General features: G+C 39.3%; 1 protein-coding gene across 3 annotated transcripts in view; it reads right to left on the bottom strand.

The window, feature by feature from the left end:
• PLCE1 (phospholipase C epsilon 1) overlaps positions 1–19692 on the bottom strand; it is a 268999-nt gene that overhangs the window by 132583 nt on the left and 116724 nt on the right. For all 3 annotated transcript variants that reach the window (XM_084903476.1, XM_084903478.1, XM_084903477.1), the window contains one exon: positions 12357–12645. In XM_084903476.1, coding sequence (XP_084759602.1) covers positions 12357–12645 — 289 coding nt within the window. The remainder of the gene's footprint in view (positions 1–12356; positions 12646–19692) is intronic.

Genomic DNA, 19692 nt, shown 5'->3' with positions numbered 1-19692 from the left:
AGGAAATGGGGACTCCTTTCCTGGCATAAGGGCTGGAGTGTGAAGGTGCCTTCACCCCTTTGCTCAGGAAAGATCTTCCAGATCCTCCAAAGCAGGGCTATGCAGAGACTAAGGCTGCCTCCACCTTTTTTTCTTTTTCTCTTTTTTCAACAACAGTATGAGACCACTTTGCAGAGATACGACCTCAGGAGCACTTCTACTGCACCAGGCACATTGGGCATCCATAGGAACAGATCAGAAACTGCCCATCTCATGGTGGGACAGTTAGTACCTCTCGACTGGGCAGGACTTCCATACTGAGGCCAATGAAGATCAAAGGTTTAAATGTGCTTCATATGGCTCTCAGATGGACTTCTGCCATCGACCTTTGGCTACACACATTGGTCAGGGTTGGGATCAGCCCAATCGTTTTTGTAAATGATGTTTGAAAAATAGTCACTTCTGGTAAATTAAATTTTATGTTAGTGATGCTCACAGATCAAATCTGATGGTTTGTTTTAGAACATGTATCTGTATGGTGGCCTAGAGTTGTGTGCATGTGATCATTTATCTATTCATTCACTCAACAAATATTTTCTGAGCCCTCACTCCTCCCTTTTTCTTGTAGAGAGTAGTACATTTGCTTGGTCCATTAGCTATAGGAGTCCCTTCTCCCATGTGGTTGCTTATGTGCTATGATTACTCAGATGTAGATGAGAAGGCCTCTCCATCTACCCTCAGAGGTGCCCGTATTAAAGAATGCTTGAGATATTGTCAAAGTCCTCGGAGGTCAAGGAGGCAGCAGGGATATAGGAAATGATCAACTTCATAGTCAGATGGACCTGCGTTTAAATTGGGGGTTCCATGTTGTACTTGTCATGCAACTGCACGTGCACACAGAGACTGAGACTTGGGTGGATGGTGGTTAAGAACTTGGGTTTTGGAATTGAACAGGCTTGGGATGAAATGCTGGTTTTGCCCCTACTAGCTGATCAAGCCCAGTTAAAGGCTTTGGTTCTAGACTGGGCAGTCCATAACCCTAGACCTTGCGAGTTGCCAGGTCTCTGAAATGTTTTGCACTATCAGTTCCCCTCTGTGTTCCCAGTTCATCCACGACAATCTGTGAAATGGATTTTAGATAAGTCTGCTTATTAATGCAAAAATGTGATTCTGGTATAACAGGGGTAAAATACCCCCCATCAGTACCAAGGGTGTTTTTAGGGACTAAAATTCATAGGGAAAGCCTCAGAGGGAATCACACATCTGTTTAGATCTTCATAGAATCACTTCTGGGATTAATATTATAGAATAACATTTTAAAAACAGTTTGTAGTAATAATGAAATGCAAGGTTAAAAGATTCAAAATGCTAAATTTATGTATTAACAGTTGGCAAACCACTTTAAACATTCCTGAAGATGGTCAAATGGAATTCAGTCCATTAAAAACAAACCACTCTTAAAAATGTCCTCTTGCTACTTTAACTGTACCACTAATTTCTTAATGACTTCTTGGTTTTAGCACTCAATTTCAACAGAAGTTTAAATAGTGAGTCACACCATCTTGAGATCTCGTTTTTCCTCTTAAATATTTGCTACTGACTCACATGTTATTATAAACAAATTATAAGCATGTTTCATTATGTTTTATAAATGTTCTCATGGACAAGAATTTTCATAGTTCATTTAAATGAGTTTTTGTTCTTTGAAAAGATAAACAATTTAGAAACGCTCAAAAGGATTAGTTACATGTACTAAAAAAACTTTTAGTTTTATTGTAATGACTAATGCAGCTTCATAAAAATGTACAGATTTTAACATAAACACTAAATTTTGTACCAATTATAGATTTTTCCAATCCTAGAAATAAGTACTTAGCATCTTTTCTACTCTGAGGAAAGAAGGATGATATCAGCAAAGAATGAAGTAGGAAAAACAGTTGTTTCTAATACAGGTGAGGGCTCATTTCCCTTAGTGAAATAGGTATTGACATTTCTCCAGACTTTTAATTGATTTTAGAAACCTCAGACTTCACTCAAGATAGTACAGGAAATTCCACCTGAGCCCCTAAACCCTGTGCTTATTTCCACTACAACATTTACACTATCCTAAAATTGGATGTGTACCTGTGCATCTCCACTAGTAAGTGAATTCCTTGAAAGTTAAGATTATATCTTACTCACCATTTTATCCTCAGGGCCTAGCACTGTGCTTGGTATACTAATGGTCTTCAGTATGGCTGCTTCCAAAACCAGTATTGGAAATGAGGGGCTTGAATCCATGAGTCTTCAAATAGACTCCAAATGCCTCTTTTAAAATATACACGTAGGATGTGCAGGTGGAAATTAACATTCAAACAGTCTAGATCAGTGATCGGCAAACTCATTAGTCAACAGAGCCAAATATCAACAGTACAATTGATTGAAATTTCTTTGGAGAGCCAAATTTTTTAAACTTAAACTTCTTCTAACACCACTTCTTCAAAATGGACTCGCCCAGACCGTGGTATTTTGTAGAAGAGCCACACGCAAGGGGCCAAAGAGCTGCATGTGGTTCGAGAGCCGCAGTTTGTCTAGATGATTAGAAGATAACAAGTAAAAGGCCTCTCTTGGAAGTAACCATTTTTGCATGTTTCTCTGTCTATTCTTTGGCAGTAATCTCCTTACTCTAAAAAAGGCTTAGATCCCAATTTCTTTATATATTCCCTTCCCTTTAAAAAGGAACATATTCAAAGAAAAAGAAAAGAAAAGGAAAGAAAAGAAAAGGAACATATCCAGTTGTCTTGATGAAAAGTGAAGAATTTGGCCCGTATTCCTAATTACTACAAGCTATATATATTTTAATTTTGTTTTTTTCTATTGACAACTGTTTCAGCTTTAAATACTATTTTAAAATTTATTTCTTTACCTTTTAGTTTACATATTTCTTGATTCCCCCAGGGTTATCTCATCTACTCTTTATTCTTCTTGAATTAAACCTGCCTCTTTCAGGATAAATATAATAATTTCATATTCCAATTCGTTTTGGGGGAACATTTAATTACTAATATTAAAAATTACCCTTTTCCCCCCATTTAAAATATTTAGGAGTTCAAGAGTATACAATGGAGCCAATATAGTCTCTTCAATAAACGGTGTTGGGAAAATTGGACAGACACTTGCAAAAAAAAAAAAAAAAAAAGAAAGAAAGAAAGAAAAAGAAAAAGAAAGAAAGAAACTAGACCACCAACTTAAACTATACACAAAAATAAACTCAAAATGGATAAAGGACTTAGACGTAAGATGGGAAACCATAAAAATCTTGGGAGAAACCATAGGCACCAAAATAGCAGACATTTGTTGTAGCAATATTTTTACTGATACAGCTCCTAGGGCAATGGGAACTAAGGAGAAAATAAACAAATAGGACTACACCAAAATAAAAAGCTTTTGCACAGCAAAAGAAACCATCAACAAAATAACAAGAAAGCCCACTGCATGGGAGAACATATTTGCCAATGTTCTCTCCAATAAAAGTTTAATCTCCAACATTTACATGGAACTTACACAACTTAACAAAAGGAAGATAAACAACAAATCAAAAAATGGGCAAAGGACCTAAATAGACACTTTAGAAAGAGGACATTCAGAAAGCCAAGAGACATATGAAAACATGCTCAAAGTCACTAGTTATCCGAGAAATGCAAATCAAAACAAGAATGAGGTACCACTTCACACCTGCCAGAATGGCTATCATGAACAAATCAACAAACTGGTAAGTGCTGGCGAGGATGTGGAGAAAAAGGAACCCTTCTTCACTGCAGGAGGGAATGCAGACGGGTGCAGCCACTGTGGAAAACAGTATGGCGTTTCCTCAAAAAATTAAAAATGGAACTGCCATTTGACCTAGTAATATCACTTCTAGGAATATATCCCCCAAAAGAGAAACACCAATCAGAAAGGATATATGCGCCCCTATGTTCACAGCAGCATAATTTACAATAGCTAAGATTTGGAAACAGCCTAAGTACCAATCAGCAGATGAGTGAATTAGGAAACGGTGGTACATCTGCACAATGGAATATTACACTGCTGTAAAAAAGGAGGAATTCTTACCATTTGCAACAGCATGGATGGAACTGGAAAGCATTATGCTAAGTGAAATAATCCTGTCAGTGAAAGATAAATGCCACACGATCTCACTCATTTGTGGAATATAAAGAACACTATAAACCGATGAACAAAAATAGATACAGAGGCAAAGAAGCATCAAACAGACTGTCAAACTACAGTGGGAAGGCAGGGGAGAGTTGAAGGTGGGTAAGAGATCAACAGAAGGACTTGCATACATGCATATAAGCAAAAACAATGGACACAAGGTATTGGGGGAGGGGCGGTGAGGGCATGTGCTGGAGGATGGGAGGGAGGCCAGAGGGAGGTCAATGGGGGGGAAAAAGGAGACATATGTACTACTATTTGTAATACTTTAAAAAATAAAATTAAATTAAAAAAATATTTAGGAGTTCAGTTTTTCATGTGTTAAGCAAACTTTGTGGGGAAGTCCTGGAATATAATTACTGTTGTTTCTCTGAGTATACATTTTCAGATAGTATCTTGCAAATAAATTTCTGGAATATGGCCCATTCCAAGTTTCTGTAACTAGAACTTGACATTTTTATGACCAGCTCAAATATGGGAACCCCGTCTGGGGTTTCTATCCTTACCAGTCACTTTTCTGAATTCAATAACTAGGATTTAATAAACCCTTAACTTCTTGATTTCTGGAACCGATGGCGGTGGGGAAGGAGGGGTGGGTAAAGGATCCAAGAATCCTATTAATTTTTAATCACTAACAACAAATTGGAAGGACTAGATATTATTTAAAAAATAAAATTAACATTCATCTTAGACTCAGTTCCTTTGATCCTATTTGATCTCTACATTCTATCAATTCTACTTCTTGTGTACACTTCTCTGCTGCTTCCCAAGACATTCTGGTGCAGTGAACGTTTTGTGCATTGCACAAAGGTGCTCCCTGGAGTGGAGAGGAGGTCTGAAGTCCAGCCCAGGTGCTGGACACTAAATGATCTGCGTGGGTATATGGCTGCATCAGCTTGAAGAGAAGGGGGGAGGGGAACCTTTACTGTAATTTTTATCAATTATTGAATGTGCCAGCAACAGGAACACTGCCTTAGCAACAGCCTCCTAAATACCTCCAGTTCTCACTGCCCTTTACCCCCATCCACCTTCCACACCAATCTCTCACCTCCAAGTATCAGAGACTCAAATTCAGTAGGCTTGGGGGTGAAGCCCAGAAGCTATATTTTGGACAATCCTGCTGGTTTAATTCTGATGCAGGTGGGCTAAGGATGACATTCTGCAGAGCCTCACCCCGAGCTGCAGCCAAATGGATCTTTCTAAAAACTAATCTGATTAAATCATGTCTTTCCTTAGACCACATGTGTCAAACACAAGGCCCGCGGGCCAAATCCAGTCCGCCAGGCCTAGCAATGTGGCCCGCACCGCGCTGACATCACTGCCTCCGCTGTCAGTTTATGACATTGTCAGTTTATGACTGTTCAGTAAACCATTCGGCCCACGATTTAGGCTGGATTTTAGATTTTGGCCCCTTCTCTGATTGAGTTCGACACCCCTACCTTAGACCCTTCAGTGCCTCAAGTTACTTACATGGTAAAATCCAAGGTCTTTATCATGAAATACATCCCCTGAAGACCTATCTTTTCCCCTCGCCCCATGCCTCCCTACTTACCATCTGTACTCCCCAAGGTTTGGTCAGAACAGCCTGGTAGACCAGCCATTCTCTGAACACTTAGGTATTTTCCTGTCTCGTGCCTTGGCACCTGGTAGCTCCTTTCCCTCTGCAGGTTACTACCAGCCCCCGCCCTCCTGGGGGAGTTTCTCTTATCAGCCAACACTCCAGATCTCTATTCGAATCCATCAGGTGACTCTTCACAAAGCCCAGCTGGGATCCCCCAGGGAGAGAATAGATTAATCTGTTTTCCTGGGGCAGTGAGAGGGGAGTGGGTGGGCTGCTATAGTTAGGGTAGATATGGATTCCCTGAGGCAGCAGGTGCCTGGGAAACTCCCTGAATGTATCTGCATTTTCATTTTGTTTGAGTTTCATATGTTAATACAATCCATGGTGTCGATCAGTGTTTTATTTCTTTGTTTCTAAAATTATCTCATTCAATTAAGTGCTATCACTTACTTCTTTCTCACAGGATTGTTGTCCAAAGGACATTCTTAGTTCCCTAGTACTGCTGTAACGAATTACCACTACTAGGATGGTATAAAACAACAGAGCTTTATTCTCTCACAGAAGTAAAAAATTAAGGTGTTGGCAGGACTATGTTTAGAATCTTTCCTTGCCTCTTCCTATCTTCCAGTGGTGGCCAGCAGTCCTTGACATTCCTGGGCTGGCAGGTGCAACACCCCAATCTCTGCCTCCTCTGTTTCTATGTCTCTTCTCTCCTTCTAATAAGGAAGACCAGTCACTAGGTTTAGGACCCACTCCAACTGAAAATGATGTTATCTCAACTTGATTACATCTGCAAAGATCTTATTCCCAAATAAGCTCACATTCATAGGTACTGGATTAGGACTTCAACATTTCTCTTTCGGGGGACACAAGTCAGCTCACAATGAGGACCTAATAAAATCATGCAGGTAGAGGGCTTGGTATATTGCCCTTTATATGTTGAGTAAGCTAGGCTTTAAGTACTGACTCTATCACTGACTATCTTGGGCAAGTTTTGTAATGTCTGTGGGCCTCAATTTTCCTCATTAGTAAACAGTACCACCCTCATTGGTCCACTGAATGGTTTGCAGTGAAATCACACATGTGGTATGTCATCTTGAGAAAATTTTAAAAATATATAATTCCTTTGCTTGACTCCTTTCCACCTCCCCGCAAATATATATAATTATTTTGACTTAAGAAGCATCGTGTCCCCCGATCATGTTTGAGTTCTTCACTGGTGTTTTAGAGATGCTCTCCTGGGCATGGAATCATGTTCCTGGATGATACCTGACCACCTGTGGTCCCAAAGCAGAGAGCTTTGTTCCTGTGCCCACCAAACTTCCTGGCCCCATGTGCTACAATCTCCCCCATCGTCTGAATAGCCCATCACTTTATGAATCTCTTGGGAGTAGTAAGGGCTACCTTAGTAGCCTTGAAGCCCAATATTACATTTTCTCTTGGGTGAGAAATGTTATTTTACAAGTTGAAGACTTCCAGATGTGATCTTTCGCATTCTTTTCAAAGTTGACATAGCACTCAGACATTGTGGGAAGTGAATGAATACTTTTTAGTTGATTAACTAGTACAGAAACATACTCCAAATTTCATTAACACATACTTTTAACCATCAAGAAAATATTTTCAAGGTCAAAAAGTTGGAGAATTTCTTTAAATAAACTTAAATCTATTAGAATTAGAATTACGCATATACCTATAGGGAGCATTTTGTTTCTTTTCTTTTCTTTTAAAAAAAATATATTTTATTGATATTTTACAGAGAGGAAGAGAGAGGGATAGAGACTTAGAAACATCGATGAAAGAGAATCATCAATCAGCTGACTCCTGCACACCCCCTACTGGGGACGTGCCCGCAACCAAGGTACATGCCCTTAACTGGAATCGAACCCGGGACCTTTCAGTCCGCAGGCCGATACTCTATCCACTGAGCCAAACCAGTTTCAGCAGGAATATTTTGTTTCTTATAGAAAGATCTGCCCTGGCTCAGTTGGTTGGAGCACTGTCCTGCACACCAAGAGGTGATGAGTTTGATTTCCGGTCAGGACACAGGCCTAGGTTACAGGTTTGATCCCTAGTCAGGGGTGGGTAAGGAGGGAAGCCAATCAATATTTCTCCCATATCCATCTTTCTCTTTCTCTCTGTTTCTCCCCCCTTCCTCTCTCTTCCTTATTACTATTAATTTTTCTAATTTCTATTAAGTGCTTTACATTACTATCAATTATCTCACTCTTTTATCTCCCTTTTGAATTTATCTTGCTTTTGTAATTTTCAGTAGGTATTACATTGGAAAAAAACAAACAAAAAACAAAGACAGATGATAGATTTAGAAAACTTCTTCCTGACGATTGAAGTCAATAATTCTTTTGACTGCCACTGCTAAACAGAGTTGGTCCTGAGAGTCTAGCATTGGTTAATGGGGAGAAGGGGACCTAAACAGGAAGTAGAAGGACCTTAATTGTATGAAACTAGTGGAAGTCCATGCCAGAATGGTGTGAGCTCTCCATTTTCCATTGAGAAAGCACACCTTGTAATCAGGGACACACCCTTGCTGATCAATGCTTCATATCAGAAAATCTTTCTCAATATTTGGAAAACTTTGAACTTAGTAGACAGATCATCCTTGGTGGCCCTAATGGCATAAAACCAGGAATGTTGTCTACTGATTGTTGGCTGTCTTTCTGGGGCCACAGGTACCACTGGAGGTGTGCAAGCTTATGGAGATGTTAAAGAGTCAGCAGAAGAAGCCTGTCAATTGCAGTCAAGCTGCAAGGCTGTAGAACTCCTTGAGTTACCAATTCTTGACTTGTGAATAATGAACAACTGGTTGGATATTTCCTTCTCCTAGTCTTACCTACTGCAGGTTACTCCAACCCTCATCTGTAATCATACTCACTTCCAGAAGACACATTGACTTGAGCCACCCGGAGGTGACATGAAAAGCTACCTGCCTTCATATTTCTTTTTCACAACCTTGATTCTTTCTAATATCTTTATAGACCTGGGACCAAACACCTATATAAAATGTTCCTATACTGTTTTAAAATTTTAGATTTTGTTTGTGTGCTAAAGTACATATAACATAAAATCTAGCATCTTAACCATTTTTAAGTGTACAGTTCAGTGGTATTAAGTACATTAGTACTGTTGTGCAACCATTACCACTATCCACCTCCAGAACTCTTTTCATCTTGAAAATGGAAACTTTATACTCATTAAATACTAACTCCCCATTGCCCTCCCCGACCAGCCCATGTCAAACACCATTTTTACTTTGTCTCTATGATTTTGACTATTCTGAATACCTCATATAAATGGCATCATCAAGTATTTGTCTTTTCTCCTTTTTCTCTACCTTCCCAAACTCCATTTAATTAATCAAATATGATCTTTCTCATAAAAGAGGCCATTTTCCTTACCCTTCCCTTGTAGGAAAAAAATTTTAACCCTGCCCTGCCCCCTCTCTTCTCATCTTCATTCCATTTATAAACCTCTTATTTAAAAAAAAAAAAAATGACAATGAAAAAAAATTTTTTTAAAGGTGACTGGGATAATTTCCTGATTCTTTCATAGAGATATGAGTGTCTGTGTGTAATTAACCATACAAAAGAACTACAAATGCCAACATCTAAAATCTAGGAAATTGCCCAAAGTTCTTTTCACTATGTCCATAAAAGTTTAAATTTAAATTTCTACTCATCTTAGTTAAAATTATTTCTGTTCAACAAGAAATGTCTTCTAACTCACTTATATTGCTTTTTTTCTTGGAGGCTAATACTCAATATTCTAAAAATTGTGTTTTTCTTTTTATCCCATGGGAAATATGTAGATTTCAACTGTGTTACATATTAAAGAGGTGTTGGAGAACTAGAGTCTGTGAACCAAATCACAATATTTAATACTGTTCTCTAGGTTCCACAAAGCTTCTGAGAATTGAACTACTGGTATTTAAGCCATTTATAAACTGGGAACTGAGTGTGTATTATACACTTCCCACAGATTTCCATTAGCGATACATAGCTGAAAGCTGTTGGCCAACTCAATGCCACAGGTCACACAGTGAACAATAAAAGCAGCAAACAACCAAGTCACAGCAGCCAGTATGTCATCCAGACCCCCTGCCAGAGTTCAAGACCCAACTAGTGAATATACTAAACCTATAGATTCTACAAACTCTCCATGACTTCAACCACCCATATAATTTTGGATGCATTTTCTTCCACTGCATGTTGAAGAAACATATGTTTCATTATGGCTTATGTCAGACTTTGAAAACCCCATGGCGAGAGCACTGAAGTTAAAAAGGATTTCCAAGAGAATATGCCAGAGCTGCAAAAATATGCCTGGAGCAGAGGCTAACCAGCTAATTGTATTATTCAGTAGAAGCTACTTACAGAGGGATATCAGAAACCATCATAGAACTGCAAAACAGAAACTCGAAACCCTTGCATAAAACACCAGTTTGGAGATAATACATTAGCTGAGGTCCAAAGGGTCCCACAGCTGGGACTGTTGGTCTATGAAGTTCGGATCTGAACATGGAAATGCAAATAGCAATTGAGATCAAGTTACTATCAGGGCAATAGCCACAATAATCAGCAGCCTCCTTTTTTTCCTCCCCAAAGGGCTGTGTAAGACTAGAGGCAGCCTGCCTTGGACTTGGAGATGTATACCTTTGCAATTAATGGAGACAAAAGAAAGTGGCTTTTGTTGTCTCTCATTTGTTTGTTTGAGGCCTTACCTTTCGGGCCAAACCATTTATTACATAGAATATTAACTCCCTCTCTGAACTCTGAACATTTAGAGCCACTTCCACATTATTTGGCATTCAACGCTGCAGTCTCATGCATGCAAACCTGGCCTCCTCATTAGGATCATAAACAACTTAAAGGCAAGTAATCAAAACCAGTTTGGCTCAGTGGATAGAGCGTTGGCCTGCAGACTGAAAGGTCCCAGGTTCAATTCCAGTCAAGGGCATGTACCTTGGTTGCGGGCACATCTCCAGTAGGGGGTGTGCAAGAGGCAGCTGATCGATGATTCTCTCTCATCGATGTTTCTAACTCTATCCCTCTCTCTTCCTCTCTGTAAAAAAAAATCAATAAAATATATTTTAAAAAATAAAATAAAGGCAAGTAAACTGACTTGCACTTCCTTAGAATTTCCCCTAACAACTACATACTGATACTGCTGGGCACAGAGTGGGCATCTGATAAACACAGTTGATTAACTCAAGGATAAGGTCTTCACATATCACGGGCATTGAAGCAATGCCAGCTCCACATGCCAATCTCAGCCCAACTTCCCAGGAAGAGTACTGATGGAGAACGTAAGCCTGGCAGTCACCAGGAGCCATATCGGAGTGGAGAAATCTTGAATCCTGTGCATGGGGGAGTGCTTACCAGCTGGGGGCTGTAAGCTCCACGAGGATAGGAACTATGTTTTGTTCCCTACCCAGCACCCACCACCAAGCACCCAGATCCTAGTAGATGCTCAAAAAAAAATATACGAAATCAAGTTTTGTCTCTTTAGTCTCATGAGTCAGTGTTTGTACATCTTTTGTTTTGTTCATTCATCATTTATAACCAATCCACCAAAATTAAGGTAACGCCAGAAAAACAAATCAACATGGCATCCACATGGTACACAGGGAGGTGTATACCTCTCCTGAGCCTGCCCAGGGTGTGTCTATGTGTAGGGTGGTGTAGGGAAAGGCTGGAGAAAGGTCACTGGCCTGCTAGTCACAGGTCTGGGACTTGCTGTGTAGGGACAAGAGTTGCTCTCCTTAAGAGAAAAGGCCGGATGTCAGATCGAGGTCCTGGCAGCCCCAGTCAGTGGAATGCTGCTCAATGTGGTCCCTGTCTGGTTTGCAGCTTCCTGTCAGGGAAAGCCGCCAAGCAGGTTGTGACAGCTGTGCAGTGTGCTGACATTTCTGACGTGCCTGTCTGCTACTCGTGGGAAGCAGTTGAGAAGTTCTGATGTGGATGGACCTGATTTTCCATTGGCTTTCATTTTTCAAGAGAATGCCTAACTATCTCATCTTTTAAGATGGAAGTCATCAGAAGATGGCCTTTAGCACCAACCTACTAATTCTGTGTAGAAAAAACTACAAGGTGAGGCAAATGTAGGTTTACAGTTATTCATATGGAAAATAATACCATAATTAATAAATAATGATACAAGAATAAACTCTGTGTTTTGTGTACTCACAGCTGTAAATCTACTTTTGCCCCTCCTGCTGCATATTTCCTCCTATTTCCAACCACTATTTTCACTGTGACCACACTTGTTTATGAGCATCTTATCACAGTAACTGACATCTTTCATGGACTACCACTAGGAGATATCACCTGTTTGAATAATTAAAAAATTTTTTTTAAAGATTGCTTTTTAACTATTTATTCTTTTGGAAAAAAAAATCAAACTCTTAAGGCTTATTATCTAGAAGGTTTACACTTCAACTGATTTTGATAAAAGACTGACTTTTTATATTCTCTTAAAGCAGTGACCTTTATTTAAAGTTGCTGATAAGTGAATTGAAATGTTTCATCAGGAGATGTATAGATGTTAACTTAGATTTCTTTTTGCACTCCAAGATGAAAAGTTAAAAGTGAAATTTCAGACATACCTTTCAGCATCATTCGTCCGGTGGATCCTCCAAAAGTGCTGAGAAGCCCACTTCTTGCTCCTAGAGATGTGGTTGCTTCCAGAAGGGAACCAGTGATGTACTGGGATATGGAGGTCCGCTGGAGGGTGGCACGGTACTCACATACGGTGTCTCGGACACATTGCTTTAAGCAGGGACCAATGTTAATCCTTTCATAGGTTGTCTCAGGGGCTGGGAGCTTTGTGAAGAAATGGAGAAGAGATCCAATTGTATCTTCTGTTTCTTCTCCCCTTCTCACTGCATTGTAGATCTGTGAATAGCACAAAGTACAGGAAGTATTAATCTAGTTTCTTAGAAAAGCAAATTAACTTGTTGACAAAATGCCAAGATGACTTATTAAGAAAGAAGGTTCAGTCGCTCTAAGCACAAACACTTTTGAGCACTGGACTCATGTATTAACCTGAACATTCTACAGACACCATTTATTTGGGAAAGCTATGTGTAGTTATGAAATAGGCCATTCAAACAACTCTGCTATCAAACAGAGCGCTTACAAGTTGTACCAACCAAAAATATATCCAGCTCAAATTTCTTCTCCTCCTCAAGCAGAGCAAAGCTCTTCTGCAGAGGGACGATGCCAACCCTTTCCTTTTGGACCTTTTGGACTCTCCTAAGTGACTGTCCCATGTCTGTCTGCCTCCAAGAAATAGTGCAGCCTGACATTTATAAGGAATCAAACAGAAGTGAGAATGAGAGGGTCACGGGGAAGGAGCAATTCTATATTTCTCTCTTGGTCATAATCCTCCAGTCCATCAACTTGGATCAAAATCTTTGAATCCTTTTTCCTTTTTCTAACTTCCTCATTTTCCACATCCAGTGAGTTGACAGATAATGCCTATTCTTCCTGCTCTGTCTCTGCCATTATCCTGATTTCCTCTTCCTTTATAACATGAATTTACCAAGAATTATGTCAAGAAGATTAAACTATTAGAATAGGTTCCCAACTATAATTCCAACCCATGCCAAAGCAATTGTTCAACATGCATTTATATAGATCCTGCTCTATGAGAGGCATAGCATTGAAAGATGTAGGGCCTGGGCAAAGAGTAACACAGACCTCATATACTACAGGATTTCACAATCTGACTTAGAAGATGAGACCTGAAAATGATGAGGTTTAACATTATTACAGGGAGGTTTTGGGTTTTGTCAAGGTCTCTGGGAAGCCAGAGACTTCTAGGTAGTATATAAGCAACAGGAAGAAACATAACATGAGAGTTAATCCAGGTAGGATAAAGGTAGACTATATTGTTGTTGTTATTGTTTTTTATCATGCCACCTTGCCATGGCTGTCTTATTATTTATGCATCAAATCAATAAATAATCATCATGTGTTTATAGTACAGGTATATCTCAGCTTCTCCCCTCAGAGTTCACAGTCTAGTGATACTCAAAAGAGCTCATAGTGGAGTGGAAACAGAAGTCACCTTCTCCTGTGACTTCAATGAATGTCCAGGGAAGAGAAGATCCTCCAATGCCTTCCAGGCCATGTGTGTGCCCCTATGATGCTACACATTACAAATCTCACCTTAACTAGGATACACAGGCCCTCAGAGGATGGTTGTTAAGCTTTGCTGCTAGGTCCTTAGGACTTTAGAATGTACCCAAAACACCCTTCAAACTATGCGGATTATTCAAACTATGCAGAATCTGACTAGATTTCTACTCTGCTTTCCTTTGACTACTGGTATATACTTGTCACTTGAAGGCAAAGTGTGAATTCTTTGGCTTTAATTCTTTATCATTACAGTGCAGCTATGGAGGTGGTGCACTAGGACAGAAGAGCTCAGCTTTGGCATCAGGTATATGGGGTTGTACACCCGATTCTATCTTGATCAGCTAGAGAGTTGGACATGAGCATGAGCAAGCTGACTTAACTGTTTAGAGACCTTTCTTCTTCTGAAAAATGGAGATACTAAGGTCCCTTCTTATGAATGTTGTGGGTTTCACCAAGACAACAATGTAAAATGCTCAGCCTGGTATATAGGAATGGGGCACATTACTCCTGGGCAAGAAAAGAATGGATCCACTATTCTCAGGGAATAGCAGATGGTTGTGTAACAACAGAGTCTAGTCTACGAAATTCATTGTGATGGGGTTATACCCTTGCTCTTTTGTGCCACTGGATAATATCATTCTAACCTTATGTGAGCTGCAGAGCTCAACTCCAAATCACACAGGCAATCTCCAAGACAGTTGTAATGCAATGGAGAAGTGCCAACAAGTGCCCAATGTTGGAGGTCATAATGTGGTGAGCCATGAGCCAGATTTACCCAAAAGATCTGCTTCATCTGACACACTGTTTTAAAATCAGGACAGTTTACATAAAATAGGAAGTTACAGCATCTTCTGATAAATGGAATAATCTGACAACACCGAGGCAACACACTATGTCTCAAATCCTTCAGAAGCAAATGCTCTCAAAACTCAGGGAAAGGACTCACAGTGAGATCTGATGGTTAAAGACGGCTTCAGAGGTAAAACAGATTTGAGCTGTGCCATGGAAAATAGGCACAACCAAACTGGAGCAGCTGGGGAGGCAACTCTCATGATAAGGAAAGGTGAGAGGAAATGTATGTGTCCTCAGGACAGTGAGCAGAGCTGCGTATTTAGAGCAGAGGAGAAACTAGAAAGGCTGGCTGGCCCAATAAAGGAGATTCTTGAATGTTAACCAAAGAGCTTTAAGCCATCAGAGTTGTGTACAAACTCTTCACTTTTGTTTGTTTGTTTACTTGTTTGTTTTTAGCAGAGAAATGATGCTAAAAAGTTTTACGTTAGAAGATTAATATGCTTACAGTTCTTAGTTACTAATGAGTAGACCTAGTTTCTTCTTGCCAAGCTCCTCCTTTGGCTCAGATGCCCTTACTCATTATGTTATACAATCCAGTTCCCACATCATGCCTTCAGAGATTCCCAATGTCTCATTCAGCCCCATATCCAGCTTTCCCAAAAGGTTTTCCTCAAATTAGGAGATCATGACAGGCTGCATGCAATAAAAGCTCCTTGATCATGTAAGTTTGAAAAACTTAGTAAACATTCTCCTTTTAAAGATTTACAATTCATATTAGAATATGAAAGACAATGAAAAGTTTAGAGTGAAGATATCTATTTTATTTTGTTTGACTGTTTGAGTATTACTCATACTCATGTTATCTGTCCATAAATTTTTTAAAGAACACACTGCCTATGAATATAGTGTTATACCAAATTATTTGCTCTAGTCAAATGGCCTTTTCTTATTCTCATTCCCTTGACCTTTGTGGATTCTCTGAAACAGGCAATTACCCAACTTTCTTGAAATCCTGCCTCAATTGTCATCTCATTGTTCTGTCTCTGCATTACTCTGTGGCTCCCCTTCCACGGGCCTTCAAGACAGTTGTAATGTAATAGAGAAGGGCCAACAAGTGCCTAATGTTGGGGGTCATAATTTGGTTGGCCATGAGCCAGATTTATCCAAAAGATCTGCTTCATCTGACACACTTTTAAAATCAGGACAGTTTACATACAAATAGGAAGTTACAGCATCTTCTGATAAATGCAATATCTGACAACATTGAGTATTCCCATGTGGTGAGAAGGGCTTACATATGGCATGAGTTCTCTAATAGGCTCCCATCATTCTCTAGTGATCATAGCTGGTCAATATCTGGTCACCATTAGCATATGTGTTTGTGACCCTGGCCTGCATGGGATATGGACATGGCTGTAGATACATACAATACACATGTACTGAGATCCTCTAACATGTCATCTATGTGCTCTTTCCTGGGCTAGCTGTCAAGGATACAGAGAGAAAGTCATGGTCTCTACTCTCAAGGAGCACTGTTGCTCACCTCCAACATATATAAATGCTAGGTACATATTAAGTAACCATTGAAGTATTGCTATCAGCCAGTTGTTTCCAAGTTTTCAAACTTGTCTGGCAAAATAAAAGATGAAGAATTCTAAGAATAAAGCTCTGAGCTTCCATCGCAAAGATCAGAAAAAGATTAGCAGGTCCCACAAAGATGAGGACTGATGCATGCTAGTTATACAAATACTGGATGAGCTGAATTCAAGGTACTTGTTGGAAAAATGCTGAAATGTGGATGAAGTGTGGTAGACATAACAATGCTCAGGGAACATATTAAAATCGGGCTATCTAAGAAAAAGAGGCATACATGAAAAATTCCACATATATAGTGTGGAAAGAGGGGTCAGTATAGAACAGTGATTATGAGTGTGGCTCTGGGGCATTGGCTTGAATTCTAGCTCCCTGCTTTCCAGATGTGTGGCCTTGACAATTTACTTTGCCATTCTGTGCATCAGTTTCTTTTTCTCCAATGTGGGGATATCATCTTTTCTGCCTCATGAGGCAGTGGTAAGAATTAAAAGCTTTGATAAATGTAATAGGATTAGAACAGTACCTGCCACTTAGTCAATACTCAACAAATATTGTTTTTTGTGATGATGGTAACAATGATGATTGTGGTAAAACACACACACACACACACACACACACACACACACACACACACAATGGCCATACATTATTTCCTTCACTGATTCTGGGCTAGCCCTGGGATTTGCTTAATCAATGGGAGTTTAGCAAATGTGATACAAACGAAGTTCTGAAAAATACTTGTTCATTGACATATGCTCCCTCTTGCTGTTTCTGGAAATTTTGCAATAATGAACATGTGGAGAAGCCAGAGCTAGCACTCTGGAAGACAAGAGACCATAGTCTAATCACTTCTGTCACTTTGGCTGATAGTTTGCCAACAGCCAGACACTCAGTGAGGCCATTGTAGATCCTAAGATCATCCTATACCTAGCCAACTGCCATCATAGATACAGGAGAGAGCCCAGCAGAGATCAGGGGATTCAGACTAGGAGAACCACCCAGCCAATTCACAGAAACATGAGCTAAATAAATGACTGTCACTAAGTTCTGAGAGTGCTTCATTGCAAAGCAAAAGTTAATGGACATGATGATGTGGTGGGCAAACCGATAAGTGTTTACCTGCATGAGATTTAAATCCATACACTAAACCAAAGAGGCTGATTCATTTGGCAGATGGAGACAGCACAGAGAAGTGAAGAAATATAACCAATCTTAATAGCTAGGAAGATTCTGAGCCAGATTGACACCTAGGTTTGTCCAACTCTATCCATTGCACAAACAGGGTCACACCCAAAGCCCAAATAGTGGAATTCAGGAAAACATCATTTGGGAAAAGGTTTAAATGAAGTTTATATTGTTGTTGTTATTGTTTTTATTCGTGATAATTCCTTTCATGGTCACCCTAAATAACTTTTGAAAAATAGTCAAGTTATGATTAATGAATGACCAAGTGTTTCCTTATATGGAGATTTATAGGTTTAAATTACAAGGTTGAAACAATATATGAACTTTATCTCACTTGATTAATGTGGCAATAAAAGGTGCTGAAAACTAGACATACTAATACTGGGTCGTAGTATATATCTTGGTATAAAAATCAACATGTCACAATGTGGCATCTAAGTTTGCTAAACAGTTATGTCCATTCTTTCATTTCACAATAGATTTATATGTATTAAGCACATGTATTGTGTCAAGCCCAATTACTGGGGATCCAATGGTGAACAAGAAAGCTTCATTTTAGTGGGGAAGGCAGTAAATAAGTGGACCAAATAAGTTAAGTAAAAATTGTAGACTGGTATATATAGTCCAAATATGTTTTGAAAATATATTCCATAGGACTTGCTGAAGTTGTTGCAAATGAGGAAAGGAGTCCAGGTTTCTACATTTGATCACTTTAAAATTCTTGGAGATTTAAGATTTATATAGACAGCTATAGATCAATTTTGCAAACAGCAGCCCTCATGGCTCCCGTGTTTAACCACCACCATGAACTGCGAATGGATTCTCTTCATGGAATTACATTACTCCTATTATGGCAAGTGTGTTTGAACAGAAAGACCTTGATATTCTAAAGTAACCTGCAACAAAGCAAGCAATGTAAAGCTTATCTGCAGCAAAGCAAGCAACACTTAAGAAAAACATGTGCAGTTTCCTGTGACTCAATAAAGAGGGGTGCCTTTAGAAACCAGCACTGGGACACACAGGCAGCTCAGACCCAAAACAAAATAAAACGAACATCCAAGGTTGAAGAGAGCTGGGATGGTTCAGATGGGGACAAAGCCAAAGACTCTGGTGCACTGAAACGCACGAGGCAGCCAGACACACCACATCCACAGCACTAACCCAGGAGGAAAGCTTCTTCCATACAGCAAGACAGGCTGTGTCTTAACTCGACTCCTCCTAGGGTCAAAGAGGGTGCTTATCAACTTTGTACTTATTCTATGTCAAAAGCTATGTTTCTGGGGTCATGGAAAATTATGATGCTCCACAATCTGATGCCATATCTTCCGAAATGTTTCAATAAGAAAAAGGCTTGTTACTTAAATGTCCGTTGACTCCTATGACTTGTAATCGCTGCCGTATTTATTGAGCGCCTAAAATAAAGTATTATAGGCACTGGACACGATTTCATTGAAATTTCAGAACAGCTCTAGGAAAAGGTCCTACTAGTACTACTACTTAAAATTAAGAATCTAATGCACACACAGCTAGGACTCAGCATCAGGACTCTATCTCTAAGTCAGTGCTGCTAACCACTAATCCTATAGTACAGTTGTCAAATAAACTATTTTTAAAAGAGAGGTAATTGTTATAATGATCCTTCCATCTTTCTTTGTTTATCGTCTGTCTCCTCCCTCCAGAATGTCAGCTTCATGAGAACTTTATTTCTTTTTCATTTTTGTATCACCAGTATCCAGAAATGTTTGACATTACAGATTCTCAATAAATAGTTCTTAATTAATGCACATCTCTATTCTATATTTTGCCAAGAACTTGGCTAGCATTCTCCAGGTGTTTTTTAATGTGTGTGTGTGTGTGTGTGTGTGTGTGTGTGTGTGTTGGTCATGAATCTATTGTGTTCATCTAAACCATAGGTGACATTACATTGTCACCTGTATTTTTTGAACACCAGATACAGAAATCACATGAAATGGTATAAAATCATTATAAAGTATTCAGAATAGCTGTAGTCAAATGACACTGTAATTGCTACTAACTAATTGTGGCCTATTCTGAAAAATTTACCAATAGTTTAACATTATTCTATTACTAGTGGCCCGGTACACAGATTTGTGCACATTGAAAGGAAATTAATTAGAAGAAATATTTTAATACTGCTATTCACCTTTTCTCTTTAATAGAAGTGTCAGCCAAATTCATGATCAACAGATTGAAACACACACGTGTGAT

This window comes from Pipistrellus hanaki (assembly GCF_964339955.1).
Source record: "Pipistrellus hanaki genome assembly, chromosome: 14".
NCBI lineage: Eukaryota > Metazoa > Chordata > Mammalia > Chiroptera > Vespertilionidae > Pipistrellus > Pipistrellus hanaki.
The sequence above is the reverse complement of the archived record's forward strand: the minus strand, read 5'-3'. Positions and strand labels throughout refer to the sequence as shown.